At 39.0% G+C, this 24,369-nt stretch overlaps 1 protein-coding gene across 7 annotated transcripts in view; it reads left to right on the top strand.

Annotated features, from left to right (window-relative positions):
• The window catches only part of TRPC3 (transient receptor potential cation channel subfamily C member 3), a 73,690-nt gene that overhangs the window by 8,793 nt on the left and 40,528 nt on the right, over positions 1 to 24,369 (top strand). For all 7 annotated transcript variants that reach the window (XM_002815112.5, XM_054554429.2, XM_054554428.2 and 4 more), the window contains exons 2-3: positions 10,145 to 10,916; positions 17,956 to 18,144. In XM_002815112.5, coding sequence (XP_002815158.1) covers positions 10,145 to 10,916; positions 17,956 to 18,144 — 961 coding nt within the window. The remainder of the gene's footprint in view (positions 1 to 10,144; positions 10,917 to 17,955; positions 18,145 to 24,369) is intronic.

Here is a 24,369-nt window from a genome sequence, read left to right as displayed (position 1 = left end):
TTCTTCCACACATAACCATATGTGACCAGGGGTATTCTGTAATCTAGGGGGGGAAAATTATCTGTTCCTTAGGTCTTCAGTGATGTGGTTTAACTATGCGTGCATCTGTGCACCCATCCCTCCAATAGATATTCATCACCATATACTAAAAGCCAAGCATATGGAGATGAAAAGAGGCAGCCTTTGCCTTTAAGGACATTTTAATATCATTGGGGAGATAGGCATGAAGACAGACAATTGCAAAGCAATACAGTAGTTGGTTTAATGGAGTTATACACAAAACACAGTTCCTAGAAGCATAAACATCTAAGTTCTAGAAGGCATTTGCTTGAATACTTTCTTGGGCACATATATTTAAGAAGTATTACCAAGAAGTCATGTAGGCAATGGCTGAGGGTCCTCACTTCTGCTCCAGTGTACTTTTAGAGGGAACAATGCACTGTTAGGTAGCTGTTTGCTTTTCTGGTTTTAGCTGCTGAGGAATCTGGCAAAGAGCTACTCATGCTTTCATGAAAAGAATGAGAGATAAAGCAGTGGAGATAGACCAGGGTTCCTCGCCTTAAATACACAACAGTTTCTTGCTTCTGACAGTCATTAGGGCAAATGCCAAAATTAGCATATATCTAATACATTGTTTTTAAGTTTTTTTTTGGTTGGTTGTTTTTTGAGACAGAGTCTCGTTCTGTCACCCAGGCTGGAGTGCAGCGGCACAATCTTGGCTCACTGCAACTTCCGACTCCCGGATTCAAGCCGTTCTTGATTCTTGTGCCTCAGCCTCCCAAGTAGCTGGGACTACAGGCATGCACCACCATGCCCAGCTAATTTTTGTATTTTTAGTAGAGATGGGGTTTCACTATGTTGCCCCAGTTGGTCTAGAACTTCTGGCTTCAAGTGAGTCATCTGCCTCTGCCTCCCAAAGTACTGGGATTACAGGCATGAGCCACCATGCCTGGCCAAGCTTTATTAAAATTATACATGAAGAATTCTGAATATAATGCAGACCAACAGAAACTATCAGGGAATTCATTACTGTGGAGACCTAAATATCTCTCTGGGCTTATAAGTGCTGGAATGTTTATATTTTAAATTCTTATGTGTGTGTGTCAGGGAGGCGATGGGAATGATGAGAATCTTTAGAAATGAAATCTGCGCTTTCCTTCAGTGAAGCACCTTATCTTGCTGGTTTGGTTGTTACTGTGACAATGTATTATTGAGCTCTATGATGTGTAGGTAGATGCAGGCTGAGAAGTAGGTATGAGATACTTGTGGACTACTGTGGCCATGTACCCTCTAACTAGACAGTTGAACTGATGGGCTAGCTTTCTCTAGCCTTGCATGCTGGTGTAATTAACGGCTACTGGGGTTCAGAGTGTCTCCACTCCACTTCTTCCCCTCCAAAAAATATATATTAAGAGATGTTCAAAATGTGTGTTTTTGATGATATTATTAAGACTGTTTGTCAGATTCTGTCTCCTCCTTCCAACCACATACACATAAGCCTACTGTGTAGATGTCAGATATCTCCAGAGGTAGCCACATTGACTGACAGGTGCCTGCTTGCCAGGGAGATTATGGGATTTTTCTATTTTTTGACTTTTCTTCTCTGACTTTCTTGTCTTTTGTCAGTACCTGCTGCTTCCCACCCTCATTACCATTTCCAATTATCACCATCTCCATAGTGTAACTAACATGGTGGCTGTTCTCTAACACTTTCCCCCACCTCTGTGCTTTTCTCACTACTTATCTTCTGTGGCTCCGTCTGCTCTTCTTGCCCTTCACAAACTGACGCACAGGATCCTGGCTGGTTAGCACGGTCACTTTCTTCAATGTGGTGAACTGCTCCATCCAAACATTTTGGATGTCATTCTCATTAACTCAACTCGCATTGATGGTGTTCTTACTTTGCTTCCTTGCTACATGGGTTGAATAGTTGGTTAATCTTTACCTCATTCAATAAAGGATTTGAGGTGACTTCCTTAATAATGCTCGTGTATTGCAGCATGCTAAGGAGCTTGTGATTCAACCCAAACAGCCATGTTAGAATCTGTTCTTTGTAGAACCAAAATGTTCCAACACATAAGCTCAGCATGCATTGTAATAATTATACTTGGATTTATAACCCATTGTTCATTTTCTTATTCCCTAGCAGCATCATGATAAAGTAGCCAGGAAAAAGACCTCTGAACTCTAATCTTCTAGTCTTGTACTCCTCAGTGACCTTAAGGGAGGTAGCATTCTGTTGAAGTCTTTTAATCTGCAGAATTAGTATCAATTGCCAAGTATTTTTGAACATATACTACATTGTATTAGGTACAGTAGAGATAATATATCAAGAATAAAACATAGGATAAGGAGCATAAAACATTTATCCTCAATTGAACTGAGGACATGAGTGTCACAGGAGACAATAATCAAGGAGACAAAAATCAAGGAGACGAGGTAAAATTAAGTGTCTATATTTATGAGTATACTATCTATATTACAAAAGCTCAGGCTGAAGTGGTCAGGAATGGCTTTAGAAAGGATCAAAAGACTCAACATTTCATACTGAACAGAATCTTGTGGGTCATATCAGCATTGCCCTGTGAAACGTGACCTTCTGTATACAGAAGTATAATGTAAACTGGACCACTGATGGTAAGAAGGATTTGAATTGGCAAAGAGCAGAAATAACAGTATGTTCAGAGAGGGAAACATAAGAGGAACATCCCAGAGGTAGGTGTAAAAAGGGTCAAGAAATCATTCACAACTTGGATGGGCAGCAACGTGTAGCTCCTGTAATCTGCCTGTAACAAAAGTCTGTCTCCTGAGCCTCCCACCTTCTGAGTAGGAGAGAAAAAATTAAATGCCCAATCTGTGGTTCACATTAGTGTTTTAAATTTTGTTTTGTTTTTGCTTACTACACAGACACTCAACAAGTGAATAGCAATCAATAAATTAAGCAATTAAGTCAATTAAGCAATTAAGTAGTTATGTGAATTGACAAGGAGGGAAGGCTTGCTCTACATTTTGCAGGGATTTGGTCAGTTAGGACGGTGTCTCCCCATGTCTTGAGCCGGTGTGGAAGGGGCTTTTGCTTCCTGATTCTTGTCCCCCAGTCTTCAAAAGGGCTCAGAGTCTCAGTGGCCTGTCTGTCTACCAGCATTCAGCACACTGCAGAAAGAGGCTGGGAGGCTGACCTCTTTTATCTTAGTTCGATACTATAAAGTAAATTTTTATTTGGATAAACTTGCTCAGGCTCTCGGGAACTACCCTTTCCCCTGCTCTTCTCTGTCACATCTGGCCCTTGCGGGAGGGGAGCTTATGTGTCCCTGGAGGGGGAAAGAGTTAGTGTCCTCTAACTCTTCTGGTCTCTGGGCACTGTTCTATGTCTACTTGAGTACTGCTTGTTAGCAGAAGTAACTGGATCTTGGCTGACTTTCTTTTGTTAGAAACCCAGATATGCTCCCTCAAGTACTTGGTTTCGGCTCAGCTCCCACTGCTACAAATCCCAGCACCTGCAACATCCTCCATCCAGCTTACAGCACCAGCAGTCTGTCCCAAGCCTTAGTGCAGGCTACCTGGCTCTCATAGCAGGGTCCACACTGCAGGGGAGCTGAGGGTGGCTTAAGAAAGCTCTTTGCTTTTCCCATATCATTCCATTACTTAACCAGTACTTAAGGTACTTCCTCACCTTATTGAATCCACATCTTGACTTTTACTTCCCTTCTGTTATTTATTTGTCCTCCCAGAACAGTAAGCATCACGGCTTTGCTGTCAAAAGTGGGAGAGCTGTCTTGTCTGCATAATGAGAGCACTTTATGAACAGGGTCCTTCAGGATGAATTAGAGGAATAAAGTAATTGAGAAAATCTTTTCATTAGACAATTTCCCTTTTCTCAAATTCTGCTTGCAAAATCCTCAAAACCATTCAGTAAAAATAGAAAAATCCCATAATTCTTTGCTAGTAAGAATCCGAACTTCTCCATGATCCTTTTCTTTTCACTCCTGTAAAATGTATCTTCTGGAACTCCCCTTGAACACGCCCACCCAACTCTATACTGCACCACCCACCCTCCAGGCAGAGATGTCCTGAGTCAACCAGGGCAAAGATCCTGTATTTGAAAAGGCAAAAAAGAAGAGCACCTTAATATATTTTCAAGAAATGTCCTTAATAGTACGGGAGTACCCCTTGACAGTACAGAAATAGCAGAATAATATGTTTACAGGATAATGAAGAATGAATCTGAGGAACAAGGGAAGGAAGGTTAGCTAGGCAGGGTGGGGTGGGCTGTGACCATCCCTGAAAGTCATACAGATGAGTCTCGACTGATGAAAAGAGCAGTAGGGGGTTACTGATGGTTTCCTGTTTTTTTTAAAGAGAATGTGATATGGTGTAAACAGAGTTTACGAACAGCAAGATGCTGGGCATGGTTGTCATGTGTAAAGAGGAGAATCAGGTACAGCCGGAGGCAATGGAAAATAAGAGTCAGACAGATTCCAGGTTGAATCCCAGTTCTTCGTTATTTTACCATTTGTGTTACCTTTGGCAATTTCATTTGAGCTCAGTTTTGTTATCTATGAAACAGAGAAAATTATACCTGCTTTGTAGTATTGTTATGAGAATTAAATATGATAGTGCATTGAAAACATTACATACATATGAGGTGCTCAGAAAAGTTTAGTTGCCTTCCCTCATGCCTTCTCTGCTGGGAAGCGGTTACAACAACCCAGCTGTGAGTTGATAAAGATCTGGAGGCTGGTGCTGGCAATGAGAATTGGAAGGAAGCATTCAGTACAAGAAATATTCCAAAGCAGAAGCTTTAAGACTTTATGACTGACATGATCAAAACAGTGAGTCATAGATGACCTTGAAATTTCTAAACCTGAATAATCAGCCTGAGATACAAATGTTAGGAGTGTGAGCTGCTTTAAGGAAGAAGGTGAGTTGGGGCATTTTAGAGTAACCAGGTGACAGACTACAGTATATGTGGGACCTGAGGTGAGGTGAGAGGATGGGATCTAGGAAGAGATTTGGAAACTCAACTAAACAGATATTTATTGATATTTATTTTCTGTGGGGCACTGGGTAGAACTCTGTGGATAATGATAAATAAAACATGACTGTACTATCTATGAACGTGTACAGTAGAGGCATATATGAGAGGGTATTTATTAATAGTTGGTTTTTTTTTTTAAATAAATTCAGACACTTGAGCCTGGGAGGCAGAAGTTGCAGCGAGCCGAGATTCTCCCACTACACTCTAGCCTGGGTGACAGAGTAAGACTCTGTCTCAAATAACTTAAAACAGGTTTAAAACACATGGAATATAGGATATTTGGTTTTAAATCTGTGTGAGAAATAATTTAAAAAAGGAGAAAGACTGTGCCAGAAATTTGGAATAAGATAGTAATAACAATTGAGCAGTCCCCCTAAGAGGGGGGCAGGGGAGTGAGGGTTATACAGTTTTTATTATTAGATTAAAAGACAAAAACTTATCTGAAGAGAGAGGCTTCTTGATTTGCAATTCTAGGTTGACTTTGGCACTGTAATCCTCATAAAAGGTACAAAGAATACTATGGTGAACAATCTCTTTAACTCTTTAATTGTGTTTGAAAAGATACAATAACCTTTTAAAAATATCGCTCCTTCGTAAAAGCAAGGTCTTGACATTAAATAGTCACTGCTGAAGGCATTTCTGTAGGCTGCCTACTTGCTGTGCTGTGGTTTAGGTAAATAGCTTCCTGGAGACCAAATTTTAAATAGTTAATAAAGTTTAGAGAAACTAAATGAATGTGAGGCTACTTGTCCCTTAGCCCCTGCTACTCAAACATATTATTTCAACTTCATTTTTGGCAGGACCAGAGTGACAACTGCTTGAAGGCCTCATAGTTGGGGGTCCTTGATCCAGGATGCTCCATTATTTTTATATTGGAGGTTCCCAGGAATTGGAAAGAACTTTCATCTAAAATGCGTATTTCACGGTCCAACCGTGAGAGATTCTGATTTAGTTCATCTGAATGGGGCCCAGAAATCTGATTTCAACAAGCAGTCCAAGTGACCTTGAGGCAGGTGGTACTCAGGTCACGCTTAGAGAAACCCCGTTGGAGGTCAGGTGAATTGATAGCAAAGTTAGGAAAACTGAGGAGTGTTACTTGTATTTTAGCTTCTGAATAGAGTAGAGCAGAGGGTTCCTTATGGCTCCACCACAATATTTCTCAGAAGAGCCTTTCATCTGCTTAAGTGTTTGGACAAATTCTAGGATCCCAAAAAGCATGAAAAAAAAGTTTTGCCTTAAAATGTATTGTCAGTGTCTTCATTCAGGCTGCCATGACAAAATATCATAGAATGGGTGGCTTAAAAAAAAAACACACAGAGAAATTTATTTTATTCCAGTTCTGGAGACTGGAAGTCTGAAATCAGGGTGCCAGCATGTTCGGTTTCTGGAGAGGTACCTTATAGGTGGCCACCTTCTCAATGTTTCCTTACGTAGGAGGTAGCAGGATGAGGGGAGCAAGCCCTCTTGTCCTATAAAGGCACTAATCCCATCATCAGAGCCCCATCTTTATGATCCTATGATTTCAAAATAATCTCCCAAAGGCTCTATCTCCAAATACTATCACATTAAAGGTTAGGGCTTCAACATACGAATTTTGTGGGGACACAATTTGGACCATAGCAGTTGGATATTACTAGCTATCTGTATTAGTCAAGAGGAGCTTAAACATGGCCCTCATGGATCTGCGGGTCAGTGGTACTCCAGTGCTTTTACCAGAAAGAAGTCCCTGCAGAATGCAATCTCGCAGTGTTGAATGACCCATTGGATGAAGATCTGAGGGTAGGAAATTCCTGGCAAAATAATTTTAGTGTTAACATTACTAGAGTTAAACATTCTCTCCCATTCACCCACATTCCTTCCTTATTTTTCATGCTAGAAGAGATACATTGTCAAGGCCAGCTGAGATTATGTTTATGCATTGCGGATGGTGTGAATATTGACTCATTCCATCAGTTCAGATTAATGAAATTTATCTTAGTACTGTAAGGAAAGTTAACAAAAAGACACTTCCATTTGTGAATTTATCATAAGATGAATGATATTAAGTCAGCTCTTTTATTTTGAAACAACAGTATAATTTGTTCTAATTGAGATATCTGACTTCTCAGTGTCAGAAGTTTTAAAGACAAAAATGACATGTGACTTGTTCTAAAATCAGACATTTCAGTTCAAATATATAGTATGGAGGTATAGCTTTTGAAGGAATAAGAAGTATTAAGAAAAAACTTAAAGTACTAAGAAATACAAAGGAAATATTGATGAAAGAATGATGTCCTAATATTTTCAACCTGGTGTCTTTTGGGAGAAATAGTAGGATTTTTATAAGTGATTTTTCCCTGTAGATAGCAATCATTAAATTAAAAGCCTTTCCACCAAGATGTGACACTTTAATAAGAGTTTATTTTCCCAAAGATAACCCCTCTGAGTATTGAAATTCTGACATATATACTCCACATGTATTTCCTCTCATCAACATATAATATTTTATACAACATGGAATTTCTAGCCATTTGAAGAATATCAGTTCATAGATTAATAATAAAAATATTAACCCAGTGAAGTCAGTACCACTAATAGTCATAAAACATACTTATTACTATAATATTTACAAGATTTGTTTAAAATCCTTGTCATAGAGTTTGGTCTTGAAACAAAGTTCTCTTCTATGCAGTTCTTGTCCACCTAAAAGTCATTGTTATACCAACACACACACACACACACACACACACCCCACACATGTCCGCCAACTCAGACTTGCACCATTCCCTTGTCTCCCACACATACCACACATGCACTCTACTCCACACCCTCCCCTACACATCATACCCTACTCATAACAGCCAAACACAGGACATTTATTTCACTTCAGAAAAATTATAATATAATGGTTTCTAATAAATACTTACATTTTAACATTTTTGTCAACTAAGGAATTAAAAATAAAATTTTTAATAAAAATTTAAAACATTAATTTTATGTTTAATAAAGAGATTCGCACTGTGGTTAAAACTATTCAAAATATGCAAGAGGGTATAAGTGAAAAGTGAAAGTCCCCCTTCCTCTATGACTTCTTAGTCCCAGTCCAGATATAACTTCAAAACCTTCATGTGTTGATTTCTAGAAATTGCTACAAACACATATGTGTATATAAAACAAATATGTTTATTTAATTTTTAAAAGTTGATCACTTGACACTAGTTAAGCCATTAGAATTGGGTGCCAGTCACAGCACTGTGTCCTTGCATAAGTCAACAAGCCTCTCTGGGGACCCCTTTAGTTGCCATACCTCTATAGAGTCAGGCTTGCCCGGCCACATTTGCCTTAGTCCCTATCTGGGAGACCTTCTGCCAGTGGCTTCTGTGCTCCTCTCTCTGTTTGGGGCCCTCAGAGCTGAAAACAGAGTGGACACTGGTAGCTGCCTCTGATTCCTCTTGCCAGGGAAGCTTCACAATTTAGTCATCCACCCCAGGCACCCAGGGAAGCCAGTGTCCTTTCTAGTTAATTTTCAACTCCTGACTCCATGAATACAGTTTTTTCAATGGTAGGAGGTATTTCTGGAATATATATTCTAGAAATAAAGCATTTTCTTTTCTAGCCATTCACTTTTAACTTTGACTTATTTGCTTCAAAAGTCAGTAATGTGGAAAAAGCTTTATCTGGTACTTTTTGGTACAATTCATCCCACCAAAAATCACAGATTTTTAAAAGGAAATTATCTTGAACATTGGAACTGGGTAAGGTAAGATACAGATTTATACAATATTTGTGCAATATTTTAATAGCCACCAAAATATTGTACAGATTATTGAAAGATTATAGATAGTCACGATGTTAAAAGTGTTTATTTAGCATTGTTTTTCAGAGACTCTGAATTTCTGAAAAAGCTTTTTATTCATGAGGAAAATCTGAGAACTTTAGAAAATTCGATTTTATACCTGGCATAAGGATGCACAAGGAAATGAAATTATTTACCTAACATCATAGAAATTAAGATGTGAACTCAAATCACTGTAGACATCAATTGACATAACTTTGATAATGCAGCTAAATAAATCTCAACTAATGTGGTTGTGTTAGGATTTCAGTGCGCATTGATCTGGATGTACAATTAGTGCCCAGTTGCTTTACTCACAAAGTAATTCTAGTGATTTTTAAACCATAATCAAAGCTTATCCTTTCAGTTCCAAGAGGCAAATATATAATACTAGTAATTAAATAATTCTTATTACAAAGGCACAGTTGTTTTCAATAAAATCAATCTAGGTTGATGCTCAAATTTTATAATTGCTGAATCTTGTCTGCATCTTTGAAAAGATAAATCCTATAACTTGGGGATGGGTGAATCCCCTTAAGAGAAATGCATAAGGTGGAGGGTGTGGGGGCAAGTGGCATGTGCCTGTAGTCCTAGCTACTTGGGAGGCTGAGGTGGAGGATTGCTTGAGCCTAAGAGTTCAGGGCTGCACCTGTGATCTTGCCACTGTACTCTAGCTTGGGCCACAGAGACCCTGTCTCTAAAAAAGTATTTAAATAAACAAAAATTTTAAAATAAAGAGAAAAAGATGAAACTAAGATCCTGCAACATGATACTTGGCCTAAATCCTGTGCTTTTTTAGGGGGCTGAGGGTCAATGATTTTATTTAGTTAAAAGGATGCAATGACTTGGCAGGAGTGTTTTGACCTCATTCTTTAAAAAATTAACTTCCCTTAGCCTTCAAGCCTAGTACTTGAATGTCAAGTACCTGCAAGCCTCAATGTCCAAGACTTTTAAGAGCGGAAGGTACGATGAGTTCCATCTTTACTAGGGTCACAAGGAAGGCATGGGTATATGGAAATTTTTATTATTATTCCATCTGAATATCATTTTCTAGAGAACAGGAGCTTTTGTTCTGAAGGGCTACTGGCTCCCTTCTGGGATCTAGCAGCCAGGGTTAGATCACAGGTGTCATTTCAGGCAAGTAGTTAGCAACGGTATCTCTACCAACTGAGCCGGCCCCTGCAGCCAGAGGTTTGCAGTGGGTAGTGTGTATTCCAGAAAGGGCCCTGACATGTGAAAGGAAGGAATATGCCCTAATATTCTACAGTTGTTTTATCGTTGCTACTGATTAGGTCCATGGAGGGAAGCCCATCCCTGAGACGCATGACGGTGATGCGGGAGAAGGGCCGGCGCCAGGCTGTCAGGGGCCCGGCCTTCATGTTCAATGACCGCGGCACCAGCCTCACCGCGGAGGAGGAGCGCTTCCTCGACGCCGCCGAGTACGGCAACATCCCAGTGGTGCGCAAGATGCTGGAGGAGTCCAAGACGCTGAACGTCAACTGCGTGGACTACATGGGCCAGAACGCGCTGCAGCTGGCTGTGGGCAACGAGCACCTGGAGGTGACCGAGCTGCTGCTCAAGAAGGAGAACCTGGCGCGTATTGGCGACGCCCTGCTGCTCGCCATCAGCAAGGGCTACGTGCGCATCGTAGAGGCCATCCTCAACCACCCTGGCTTCGCGGCCAGCAAGCGCCTCACTCTGAGCCCCTGCGAGCAGGAGCTGCAGGACGACGACTTCTACGCTTACGACGAGGACGGCACGCGCTTCTCGCCGGACATCACCCCCATCATCCTGGCGGCGCACTGCCAGAAATACGAAGTGGTGCACATGCTGCTGATGAAGGGTGCCAGGATCGAGCGGCCGCACGACTATTTCTGCAAGTGCGGGGACTGCACGGAGAAGCAGAGGCACGACTCCTTCAGCCACTCACGCTCGAGGATCAATGCCTACAAGGGGCTGGCCAGCCCGGCCTACCTCTCATTGTCCAGCGAGGACCCGGTGCTTACGGCCCTAGAGCTCAGCAACGAGCTGGCCAAGCTGGCCAACATAGAGAAGGAGTTCAAGGTAAGCTTTGCGCTCTACCCCGGCTGCTCTGCGTGCTCACCCACTTCCCCGCTGCTGCCTGGCCCGCTCTGCCACCGTTCGCTCCACATTCGGTTTTGCCCAGTGAATGTGAAATCACGAGGGACTGAGAGTGTCATTCAGACCTCATCTGATGTTTTCTTTCTCCCTCTCAATGATGGTGCTGTGACAAATTCGCTTGGGGATCCAGTATTCTGGATCAGAGAGCTATAATTATGGTGCCGCTCTGTGTTCTGGGTAAACATTAAATAAAACTCAAGATTTCTCCCCTTTTTGCTAAAAGGAGGGTTTGGGTGTGACTTTTTGTCTTCCAAATCCTTCCTCCTGTTTTGTAGTTAGTTGTGTGGTAGCACGTAAGTAATATTAATTTGCTTTATTTCCCCTGAGAGAGGGTACCGTGTCTGGAGGGAGGGTACCGTGTCTGGAGGTCCTGCAATACTAGGTCTGTGGTGGATTGGACGGAGTAAGCTCCCGTTCCATCTCCACGGTAGTGTTAGTTTTGAATGCAGTGTTCCTTGGCCCAAGCATTTGTGTATCCCTTTAGAATCAAAAGTCAAAAGACCAATAAAAACTACTATTAAAGTCACTTCACTGATATGATAAAATGCCTCTCCCTGAATTCCACAAATGTATATTCAGAGTGGTGAGCCGTAGATATCAGTTCAATCTAGAAATATGAGGACAGCAAAGTGATTTGCTTTAAGGGATTTTTTTAATGAGTGAACTTTTTTTCCTGGACATTATTTTCAATCAAGCAGTATTATTTATTTGTATAAAAATTATATATTAATGACAGATCATTTTATTTTTAATCAGTTGCTACCTCCTCCTATGCGTTTTGATTGGTTCTAGCTACTAAATCTGGTTATTTCATAGTTCTGATCAATATCATTTAGACTGTTTTTGGCAGGTTCTTGCCTCCCATTTCCCATCTAAAAAGATGACTGTAGACATCAATTCCTTGAGTTATTTTCTAGATGCTAAGTTAATCTTTTTAGTTTACTGTTATGGGGTCAGATCACAGAAAAAGTGATTGTTCTTTCACATCTGAATATGGTTTTTATAGTTAGTGAGATTTACACAAATGCAACTAGCAATATAATTCAGGTTACAGAAAATATACTTTGCCCCGGTGTTGCAAGAAAATGGTGGGAAAGTGGTCCCATCCCTTTTCCATACACACAAAATTCCCTGGATATCCATCAATGCTCATTGTGTCCCAGTGGAGATCTGGACTTACTATAATTTTGTTAATCCATTAAAATTTTTTTCTGATGTAAAAGCTACACACATTTATTGTAAAAATTTTCCAAAAAAGGGAAAATAGAAAGAAGAAAGTAAGTCTTACCTTATATCTAATCCCTTTGAAGAGATTCATTATGTGGTATTTGAAAAGATTTATTTACTTGGACCCAAAATAATTTTTTTTTTTTTTAGATAGAACTCAGAGCAAGTTGAAAACCCCAAATTCTGTTTAGAGACAGTAGAAAAGCATTTAGGTAAAGCACTTGTAAATATCACTTGGTTATTTTGAAACAGTAATTAAAACATAATTCTAAACATATTTATTTGCCACTATTTCAAACGCCACACAAATCTTGTTTTTACACATTTTTCTTGATATATACTGAAAGTCTGCAAGAGAGTCTATAAAAGGGAATATTTTCTAAGATCGTGTTTTAGTAATTTACTAAAGATGGTGACATTTGCAATTCCACCCAGAGTCGTCAGCTCAGTGCAACCATGGTAAGAGAATTTGTTATTCATAGTTTTACCCTGAAGCTGGCTAAGTCCATATTGGCAATGCTTAGAATCTCTCTTATTCTGACTTAGAGTCACCTCTATAACCTTTCAGGGTTGGGGAAATATCACAAATAAAGAGGCAAAAAGAGAGAAAACACAGTTGAATTCTAGAGAATATCTATAAAGCTGCCAAATATCTATAAGGATAAGCAAAAATCATCTAAATCTCCCAGTTCTGTTTTCTGGATTATATGGAAAGTGCTTGTGTAGCAAGGTAGCCCTCTCTGAGCCAAAATCAGGACAGTTCTTTAGAAATTATAGTCTCCAAGGACTTCATGTCTCTCTCCCCTAACTCAATGTGCCTTTTCTTTCTCATTTTTACCTGTCCTTGTTATTCCTTTCTTATCTGCCTTTCTTTCACCTTTCTCCCCTCTTATCCCATGTTCATGTCCATCTGTCAGGGCTTTAGACAGACAGAGAAAATACTGCTTTCATAGCCCTGACCCAGAGACTCTGAGCTCTGAAAGGGCAGCGAAAGTGAAGCTCATTTCTGAGACAAGCAGGTAACCTAATTTGCCCTGTTCCATGGTGTTCACTATACTCTTCCCATGGGGACTTTTAGCTCAAAGTATTAGCCTTGAAATAAAAAAAAAAAGTTTCCTAGTGAAAAAGAGGTGATTTTTTTTCCTTTTAAGACACCTATATTTATTTTATCTTACCAATGGCCTATAATATCTAGTATCTCACCCCTGAAATTGCCATTATTTAGATGCTTCAGAGAAGATTCTCAGCCACTCTGCAGTTTTCACATTTCTTTGAGGAATACAGTAGGCATGGTGCTGAAAACATGCAAAGGTCAATACCCTAAGAGGTCAAATATTCTAGGATACAGATTTAGATAAATTAATGGAGGATAGCTCGGTGACAGGTTATTAAAGAAATATTTTGGATGTGCAAATGCTGTTTGAAGCTATTCTGAGAAACAGAATATTGGAAGGATAGACTCTTGGTCTAATCCTCCAAAATGTCAGTGGCAAGGAAGCCAGTCATTTATTAAGCTGTGAGAACGCAAATTGAAATTTTCTAGTTCTGACTGAGTCAATGACGCACCTTTTTTGTAAAAATAAAGAAGTGGGGAGAGGCATCTGCTTCCCTGTGCCTCAGTTTTCCTCTCCTTAAAGTAAAAAAACAATTTTACCTTATATCACCCTACAGCTGTAAGGAAGAAAAGAAATGAATGTAATCCAAAAGCAAGATGACATTTTATAGCAGGAAAATACTCTAGGAATCACCTTTCATTTTGTAAAAGAGAAAACAAAGGCTATAGGCAACATTTCATATGTTAAGCCTAGATTTGAGTGTCTTGAGTCCCAGTCATAGGTAGTATATCTAATATAATGTACCTGGTAATATTGAAGCACTTCTTAGCACCTAATTTGTACCAAACACATTCTAAGCATTTAATCCTCATGGTACCAATATGGGTAGGATTATTCATGTCAGAGAGGTAAAGTGAATTCCGCAATATCACACAGCTAGTAGGTGGTAAAGCAGTATTTGAGCCCAGGAAGTCTGGTTTCAGACTCTATGCTTTGAATCACTATGATAACTTGCCTCTTTTGTTATTAGGGAAAGGGCCTGACAGAACCAAGCCTGTTAAGAGTTGAATTTCAGTTTTCCTCTTCAGGATAAAAAAGGATTAGAATGATAATTAAACATATACATTAAAAGGAGTGTGCAGAACCTGTAGATAGATTGTGATGAAGACTGAACTTCATTGTTCTTCCTCTGGCTTGAGCAGATCCTTAGGGTTTTAAGTTCTGCTCTGTAAGGTGTGCAGTAGGTCCACCAGCTAACTGTGGAGGGCTGTGGTAATGGATGAGTGGTATATTAAAGACCATTATGCAAAACTAACTTAAGATAAAATTATTAGTAAATGTAGACCAGACAAATGGTCTGATCTGTGAAGTAACATGGTGGAATTAACAGCCAATGCGGACTTTACATAGATGGTTGCTTTTGCAGCTGAAGAGAGGCTGTTCTTAGCTGGAGTTCTCCATCTTTCCCATGGAGCTCTGCATAGGTTTAAAAAATGGTATCCAATGACTATAACAAAAGAAATCACCATTATCTCCAGCTCTGATTATTTTCTGCACTCTGGCAACAGACTTCTTCAAGTGGGAAATGTTTAAATTGTTATAAAAACAAATAGTGCTGTCCTTGCAACATGTTTGATTATCAGTTTTTTTATCTTTATTGCTCTTTCAGTGGATGTGAAAAAAAGCTTTCCTTAAAACTAAACAGTTTATAGACTATAATTTTATAGGTAATGAGTCATTATTTAGGTATTACTGCAGATGTGGGTACTAAGTTTTCTTCAAAGCATGGAAAGTAGCCTCTATTTATTTCTGATCAATGGAGAAATGACCACCCTATGTTGTACCAAATCTTACAGAACAGTCTGAACTGAAGAATAACATGAGGAAATTTCATCTAAAAAAAATTGTATTAAAAGGGAAGCTTTATATGGAAACGGGCATGGATTTAATACTTCTTCTGGATGCTATAATAAAATATTTCATTAGTCTTTCAGGAATGGAAAGCAGATGGATATTTAACTGACACTCTGCACAGAAACCAGAGACTGAACATTTTATTAATTTTATCAGTTGCATGGTACCAACTTGAATGGAAACTAAAGATTGAAGTTTTATTCATTTTATCTGTTCCCTTATGAGGGGAAAAGGATTAACTGTAACTGTTCTTTATCTGAATTTCTCATATCTGAAATGGAAACTATTCTAATCTGTGTAGCCTTTAAACAGTCTCTCTTCTTCCTGTTTATTTTAGCTGATGACGTGGTTTTGCCCATCAAATCACATTAATTATTTAAAGGAAAAAAAATTGGAATTTTTCACATCTTTTTTTTAAAGTATGATTTTTGAAAGCCCAGTAATTCTGCTGTGCCAAATATTACTTAGGTATATAGACACATACAGTGTCTCAAGACATGTTACAATGGGGAATTCTGTTTTCCTCAAGTGTTTCACATTAGATTATTATCTGGTTAGCTCTCCTAATAGGCTAGAATTTTAGTGAAAGTCATAAAAGTAGAACTGGGGTCTCCAAAAATGAGACACTTTCTCAGGAGATGGTCATTGACACCTTCATTAGAACAAATGGACTAGAAATAAAGCTCCATTCAGAAGGCAACAAGGAATGCTACCAACTGACTTCCTCATGGCAGTTCACGGCAGTGTATAAATATGCAAATGAAATTAAAGATTCCTGGATTATTTTTAGCAAGGTGTTAGTTCCAGTGGCCTGGAAATTTTTCTCTCAGGTACTGAATTCTGTAACCCTTGAGAATTCAATTACATACAATGATATATTTCTCTTCTTCTAGTTCTGCAGGGCACAATAATATGCCCTTCAGACAAACAAACAAACAAACAAAAACCCTCTGTATACAGGTGGGTATCCATCTACCTTTCTACATTCGCTATAAACCAGTTATTCTCAAACATAACATGTATCAGAATCATCTGGAGGGTGTGTGAAAACACACAGATTGCTGGGCCCTTCCTCAGTTTCTAAATCAGGACATGTGGGCTGGGGTCTGAGAATTTGCATTTCTAACACATGCCCAGGTGCTGCTGATGCTGCTGGTCTGAGGACTACACTTTGAGAAGCAATGTCTCCAGTAAGGCAAGGGATAATGAACTGGACAAGTAATTTTTCACTGTCAACCTAAATAACAGAGAGAGAGGTTCTCTAAAAGAAAATGAGGCTGGGTGCGGTGACTCACGCCTGTAATCCCAGCACTTTGGGAGGCCCAGGTGGGTGGATCATTTGAGGTCAGGAGTTCAAGACCAGTCTGGCCAATATGGTGAAACCCCATCTCTACTGAAAATAGAAAAGATAGCCGGGTGTGGTGGCACATGCCTGTAATCCCAGCTACTCGGGAGGCCGAGGCAGGAGAATTGCTTGAACCCGGGAGGCGGAGGTTGCAGTGAGCAAGATCATGCCACCTTACTCCAGCCTGGGTGACAGAGCAAGACTCCATGTAAAAAAAAAAAAAGGAAAACGAAAAAATAGAAAATCATATTTATTTGGGACTGTAACATTGCAGTGGAAATACAAGTGACATGGTAAACTATGTATGTATTCAGGGAGGTAAAGAAAGACAAGGTTTTTAAAGGAAAAGTGAGGAGGGCTACACTCCAGGAACAATAACAAAGGCGGAGCCAGTCCAAAGTTGTACAGGCAGTTGCTGGGCAGATGTCCTCACAGAGGTATTTTTTATGTAACGTTGCCATGGCCTTTACACAAGGTTATGGTTTTTGCAGTCTTTTGTGATAGTTTTTTGTGTGAGAATCCTCCCTTCATGGCCTTCTCTGACTCTATTAGTCAGGGTTTTTTTGTTTTGTGTTGTTTTTAACACAGTTGACTTAGTTTTGACAACTTTCATATCACATATAGTTGATCTTCTACATCAGATTGCCATTTTAGAAAAATTGCCATTATATAAAAATTTCCAATGTAGAAATGGTCTTGTTTTGGCTTTACAAGAACTATTTTTTGTACAAAAGAGAGAAAACTCTTTGATCCTTTGGTCTTTCAGCATATACTTTTTTGAGTAAATGCTTTTTAAATTTTTTAATTGACAAATAATTATTGTATATATTTATGGGGTACCATGGGATGCTTCGATATATGTATACAATGTGAAATGATTAAATCAAGCTAATTAACATATCTGTCACCTCACGTTACTTTTTGTGGTAGTGAGACATTTGAAATTTACTCATCAATTTTGAAGTATATAGTACAGTATTAAAGCTATAGTCACTGTGCCGTGCAGATAGATCTCAAACACTTATTTCTCCTGTCTAAATGAAACTTTGTTCACTTTGACCAATATCTCCTCATTCCATCTCTACTTCACCCTACCTCCTACTCCCACCCCCTGCCTCTGGTAGCCACTTTTCTATTCTCTGAGTTTGACTTTTTTAGATTCCACATATAAGTGAGATTATGATCATGCCATTTTCAGAACTATCTCGGTTGGTTGGGCTGGTTGCAGCAGAAGGAAACCTGGCTAAAGGGTTGGGTGGGTGCAAATCCAGCCTGTATTCAGCTCAACAAGCCTTGCATCCAGGTAGGCTGCAGCTTTCTACCCCCAAAAGAAGGGATTCCTTTTTCTAATTCACCCAAATACTTTCCATTGAATAAAAGCAAATTATTTGTGTTAAAACACTAAACCTCTTGTTCTTAGAATGACTATCGGAAGCTCTCCATGCAATGCAAAGACTTTGTAGTGGGTGTGCTGGATCTCTGCCGAGACTCAGAAGAGGTAGAAGCCATTCTGAATGGAGATCTGGAATCAGCAGAGCCTCTGGAGGTACACAGGCACAAAGCTTCATTAAGTCGTGTGAAACTTGCCATTAAGTATGAAGTCAAAAAGGTGAGTGGGCCTACTTTCATCTAGTGCCATATTAGAATAAACATGTGATACAAACTATGCCATAATCCTAGGAAAATTATTAAAATAATAAGACTAGATGCTAGTAGGCTGGGCAACATAATGAGACTGTGTCTCTACAAAAAATAAACAAAATTAGCTGGGCATGATGGCATGTGCCTGTAATCCCAGCACTTTGGGGCCTGTAATCCCAGCACTTTGGGAGGCTGAAGCAGGAGGATCACTTGAAGCCAGGCGTTCAAGACCAGCTGGGCAACATAGCGAAACTCTGTCTCTACTAAAAATTTAAAAATTAGCCAGGCATGGTGGCATGTGCCTGTAGTTCCAGCTAGCCAGGAGGCTGAGGCAGGAGGATCACTTGAGCCCAGGAGATTTGAAGCTGCAGTGAGCAATGATAGCACCACTGCACTCCAGCCTGGGCAACAGAGCAAGCAAGACCTTGTCTCAAAAAATAAAATAAAAAAATAGATGCTATTGATAAAAGATTTTTTTGTGGGGGGTAAAGTTGCAAGTTAAATGTGTAGCTTCTGATCCTTTCTAATTTTTACCCATGGTGGGACCTTGAATAAGTCATAAATTTTTAAATTTCAGTTCCCTCATGTACAAGGAGGATAATATCTCTTATCTATCTCAGGGTTTTGGTGGAATTTAAATGGTTTAAGATATGCAAAAGCACTCTGTAAACTGTTAATTACAATACAATTAATAATGCTGTTACTTGTATACATTTTTGTAAGGCACTTTTACATTGTTATGTGAATCCTTGCAGCAAGTCTATATTATTATTCATTTTATCTATAAAATACATCAGATAGATGATGGGGTTTCTATTCTACAAGGAAACTGAGGATTGCCAAGCTTCAATGACATGTCTAAGGTCACATAACTAAGGAGTTGGTCATGCAGGTGCCAGAAATAAAAATTATGATTTTTTACTCTGATTACTGCAGAAAAACCGTTATGTGTATCTATTTGCTAACTTGTATAGGGCTTTTAAATAATTCACAAAAATTGTAGTTATAATGTTTCACAATAATAAATATCTCAGTTATCCAGAATCCAATACTTTATACATGTTATATAACAGATTTTTTTGTACTTTAAGAAAAACTGATAAATCACAAAGAAATAAACTGTTATCAGCTCTGGTTTTATGAAGTTGGTCAATTTACAAAGAGCCAAGTGTTCTGTCTTTTCTGCAGTGTGACATGGTGCTTAAGAGGGCAAGCACTAGAGCCAACCTGTAAGGATTCAGGTCCTGACATCACCATGTGCTCCTGTGTGACCATGAGCAAGTCACCTAACCATCCAAGCCTCCATCTGCTCACTAGTAAAGTGAAGACAATAGTTGTACCTACTTATTCATTTGTTTAAGGATTGCATGAGATAATGTATGTAATTAGCACACAGTAGTACATGGTGATTGCTCAATAAGTATTAGCTATTAATAATAACATTTCTACATTATGAAAATTCATACCCAGAGTGATGACTCTTAAGCTAGTTAATCCTCACTCATCAAAGACAGATTTCATGCCCCTTGTACTGAATCAAGTCCTTAGTAAGAAGAATTGATTTAAGCAGGAAGGAATTTAGTAAGTGGTACTGAGGAAGCTCACAGAATCCTAAGAAGAGATAGAGGAACAAGCTTATCTAAGCTGTGCTTCCAAAAACCTCACCCAGAACCAGGCACAGCGCTGACCTGTTAAGGGAGTTTCTGTGGCCCAAACAGAACAATTCTGCCCCTGCTGCTCCCATATCAGCACAGAGAGGATGCTCTGAATCCTGCCTGTTTTCATATGGCCCCTTCCACTGGTCAAAATGCCTCTGATCAGTGGAACCGAAGCCAATGTTTGCACCCTAGCAGCAAGTGAGGATGGGGAAATCTCTCTCTCTCTCTCTCTCTCTGTCTCTTTCTCCTCTTTCTCTCTCCCCTCCTCTCTGTCTCTCTCTCTCTCTTCTGACACACATAATTCTACTACCACAATGTAGAAAACTTCTACACATAGTATTTGCAAGATTTTGGTCAACCATTAATGGCAGATCTCTTCTCTACTTCATAAGACAGTCAAATGTGAAGATTCTCAGTAAAGATTGAAATAAAACAACTTTTCAAGGAAAGTGTGTTACAAGATAATTAAATTGGCTAGATTGCCTTCCTCTCAGAGTGTTCTTGCTAGTTGAGGTTTTGTTATTAATATATTGAGGGAAAAAGATAGTTTTGAGCAAGATTGATAGTAAACTCTTTTTTAGAAAACTGTCTGGACATATATTCACACATCCTGCAATATGTATCTCTTTTCTTTGGCACCTAAGAGAATTGATTTCAGTTGTCACTGGTTTTTTATCATTGCTTTGGAAGTGTTATATGAGCAGAGACAGCTCATCTACATTTGTGCTTCAGTCAACTAAACTGCCTTGCAGAGTTTATGTCTTCCTGCATATCAATTTTAAATAAATTGGCATGTAGGTTACAATGTATGAGGTGTCATTAATAATAAATTGGTATCAGTCAACCATCAGGCAACAAAAAAAAAATTAGAACTGTAAGGAGATTTAGGACTTTTGCAAACTTTTCTGGTTTTGTTTGTTTTATGCTATAAAAGAAGTATTAATTAGAGTCTTTGATTTGGAATCTTCACTCAATAACCGTATGTAAGAATTCTATTCTAGAATAATAAATGTATGTAAGAATTCTGTTCTAGAATAATAAATGTGTATAAGAATTCTATTCTAGAATACTTGCAAAGCCCCAATTTCTCCTTTCTTTCTTCCTTTCAAAGGCTTCCTTCATGGCCAGGCACGGTGACTCACACCTGTAATCCCAGCACTTTGGGAGGCCGAGGCAGGTGGATCACGAGGTCAGGAGATCGAGACCATCCTGGCTAACACGGTGAAACCCCGTCTCTACTAAAAAACATACAAAAAAATTAGATAGGCATGGTGGCAGGCACCTGTAGTTCCAGCTACTAGGGAGGTTGAGGCAGGAGAATGGCATGAACCCGGGAGGTGAAGCTTGTAGTGAGCCGAGATCATGCCACTGCACTCCAGCTTGGGCGACAGAGCGAGATTCCAACTCAAAAAAAAAAAACACAAAACAAAGGCTTCCTTCATTTTCAGTCAACACTCACCCATCTTCACTCTCACAAGGAGGAAAAATATCACCCCACCCACTCCTGCTGCTTCCTTTTCCCACCATCTCATTTCTAGTCTCCAAGCAAAACCACATCTTGGGTTATAATGATGCACAAACCCTGCCCACTCTGGCACAGAGGTAGTCCACAGCCATATGCAAGCCATTGGGATTTCAAAGTAACTTTATATGTTATGGACTCCCCCACCCCCTGATAACATAATAAACTCATATTCATTCAAATCAACCCATAATTCCACCAAGGAAACCATTCTTATCTAATTGTAAGCCATATTGGCCACATATGAGACTCAGGAAGTCTTTTTTCTACCCTCTGCCCAAGACCTACTCCCAGCTCTGGTTCCGAGTCTATTGTCTTCTAACTGGGCTCAGGATTCCCAGAGCTCTGGTCTTTCCTAGAAATCAAAGCATGAGTTCAACCCAGGCCTTACAGAACTCAATGACAGTTAATCCAGAAAATGAATATATAAAACACCAGAATAGGAGATACATGACCATGAATTTAATGTTTATGTCAGAAAGGACTTTCTCATATAAAAGCGAAGAAATCTCCAAGCAAAAATGCAAATAATCTGGCCACATACAATTTAAAACCTCTGTATGACATCAGAAAGATTATAAACAAAAAAGTGAAGGGCACACTAGGAAAAATGTTTTTTCGATTATAACTCACAAAAGATTGATCTTCTTAATATCCCAAGAACTCAAACAAATTTGTAAGGAAAACATCCAGAGCCCTGTAGAAAAATCAGCAAAAGATTTGAATAGGCACGTCACAGAAGAGAAAATTCAAATGGCTAACATGCATATTTAAAATTTTCAGACCTTTTAGTGATAAACGTATGCTAATGTACAAATACCATTTTCCTTCTCTTAAACTAACAAAGAATAAAAATTTACAATTCTCAATGCTGATAGTAAAACAGCAACCATCTGCCTGCATCTTTACTAACAGGGAATGGATTTCGAAGATTATTCATCCTAAAATCTTTTTTTTTTCTTTTTTTTTTTGAAATGGAGTCTCACTCTGTTGCCCAGGCTTGAGTGCAGTGGTGAGATCTCGGCTCACTGCAACCTCCACCTCCCAGGTTCAAGCAATTTTCCTGCCTCAGCCTTCCGAGTAGCTGGGATTACAGGTGCCCATCATCCATGCCTGGCTAATTTTTGTATTTTTAGTAGAGACGGGGTTTTACCATGTTGGCCAGGCTGGTCTTGAACTCCTGACCTCAAGTGCTCCACCCACCTCAGCCTCTCAGAGTGCTAGGATTACAGGTGTGAGCCACTACATCCAGCCTAAAATCATTTTTAAGGGGTCTCTAGGGTAAATTATAAAACTGGAAGGATAGTAAACACTATTACTATTTATAGAAATACCTATATTATTCTTTGAAAAGAGAATGGAATAGACTAGAAGATGAAATTTGATTTTCTGAAAATGGGTACAAGAAAATTAATTTTTAGGCAAAAACACTAATTTTGTTTAATTAGAATAATGGACTATTTACCCCCTGCCAAAAGTCTTGAGTTCTAATTCTGACTCTACCTCTATCCTGCTCTGTGATGTGCAGCTGAACATTAATCCACTCCCCACCATAGAAATAACCAAAGTTCTACCTACTTCACCGTGAGCTATGTCTATTGTGAGAAAGTTTTTGACAAAAGATACTAGAGCTTGGTAGACCATTGAATCTGGAAAACTGGGCTCTCAGAAAGAGAAGGAGAACATTTCCTGAGTTCTTCGTTTCTGCTATTAATATTTCCTCCATAGTAAGATTAGATTTAAATGTAGAAAAGCCATCCTAAAAAGAAACATGCAGCAGTATAAACAGGATAAAAGCATCCATTGTGTATCCACTTTCTGTGCAAAAAGTGTGCAGGGGAAGCCCAGAATTAAAGATATGCAATGAGAGAGTGGTAAATACAGCACTGAGACTTTGGAATGGGTGTTCTGCCCGGCAGTCTTGTGTCCTGCACTGTGTGGCCTCTTGTCCTGGTCTTCCCCAGGCACCAAGAGATAACAGAGCATTTTGCACTCAGCAAGTTTGAAAATCCAGAAAACCTGTGCAATATAAGTTTTAGGTTTATATTTCACAATTCATTGAGTTTTAAAAAGAAGCTGAATTGCCTAGTTTTTATGTACAAGAATATTTTCCTTTAAATTGTATGAATTGTGTCTCTAACAGTATCATTAAAAACAAATCCAGAGTTCCTACCGTGTTTTTACACAACAGTATTCCCGTGAAGACAGTTCTTGTGAAGGCTGATTTGATGAAAAACAGTGTAACATGAATTAATTTTTAAGTTTAAAATTTGATTGTTTTCCCTAACCTGCCCTGATAGTGGTTCAGTTTATTATCTATTAGTCATTTGGCAAGAAAAAACATTTCATTTGTTCTCAATGCTGATTGTCCAATTGAAAGATTGAGATTTTCTTGTGTCAAGCATTCTCTCTTTAAATCAGAAAACTCAAAATAAGGGTATTATTTTTGTTATGACTTCAATTTGCTGGTCCACTGAAGTTAGGAAACAGCATACAAATGTTATCCAGTTGGGCATAACTGGTGTAGTGACATAAGGAGATTTTTCAGGAGGTAAAACACTTTTCAGGTATAAAGGTCACTGCCCTATTTCAAAGTCAGTGAAAAGACCAAAACTCATCTCCTAAAGGGATTAGCTTTTTTGCCTTCACTTGCTATTATTCTACTGGCTTTACTTTCTTTTTTGAAATGCTCCTTGTGTACTTGCATTAGGATTTTACATCATTGGAGGAAAATCTGTTTGTGTGGATTAAATGGAATCGACAGAATCCATGAAGTCGTGTATAATTATCTCAAAAAAAAAAAAAGAGTAGAATTAGAAGCACAGGAAATAGACCTGTTAAGCTGAATTTTAAAGTGTAACAGGCAAAATGCAAACACCACAATTTTGGTTACTACTTAATGTAGAGTAAGTGTTTGCACTGTAGTACAGGTTACATCAAGTCAAAGATTGACCGTCACATATATGCCGTATGGAAAGGATTGAGTCCATCAAGTCTTTGAAGCTGTGCAATC

The sequence above is a fragment of the Pongo abelii genome, chromosome 3 (genome assembly GCF_028885655.2).
Source record: "Pongo abelii isolate AG06213 chromosome 3, NHGRI_mPonAbe1-v2.0_pri, whole genome shotgun sequence".
Taxonomy (NCBI): Eukaryota; Metazoa; Chordata; class Mammalia; order Primates; family Hominidae; genus Pongo; species Pongo abelii.
This window is presented reverse-complemented; position numbering and strand designations above follow the sequence as displayed.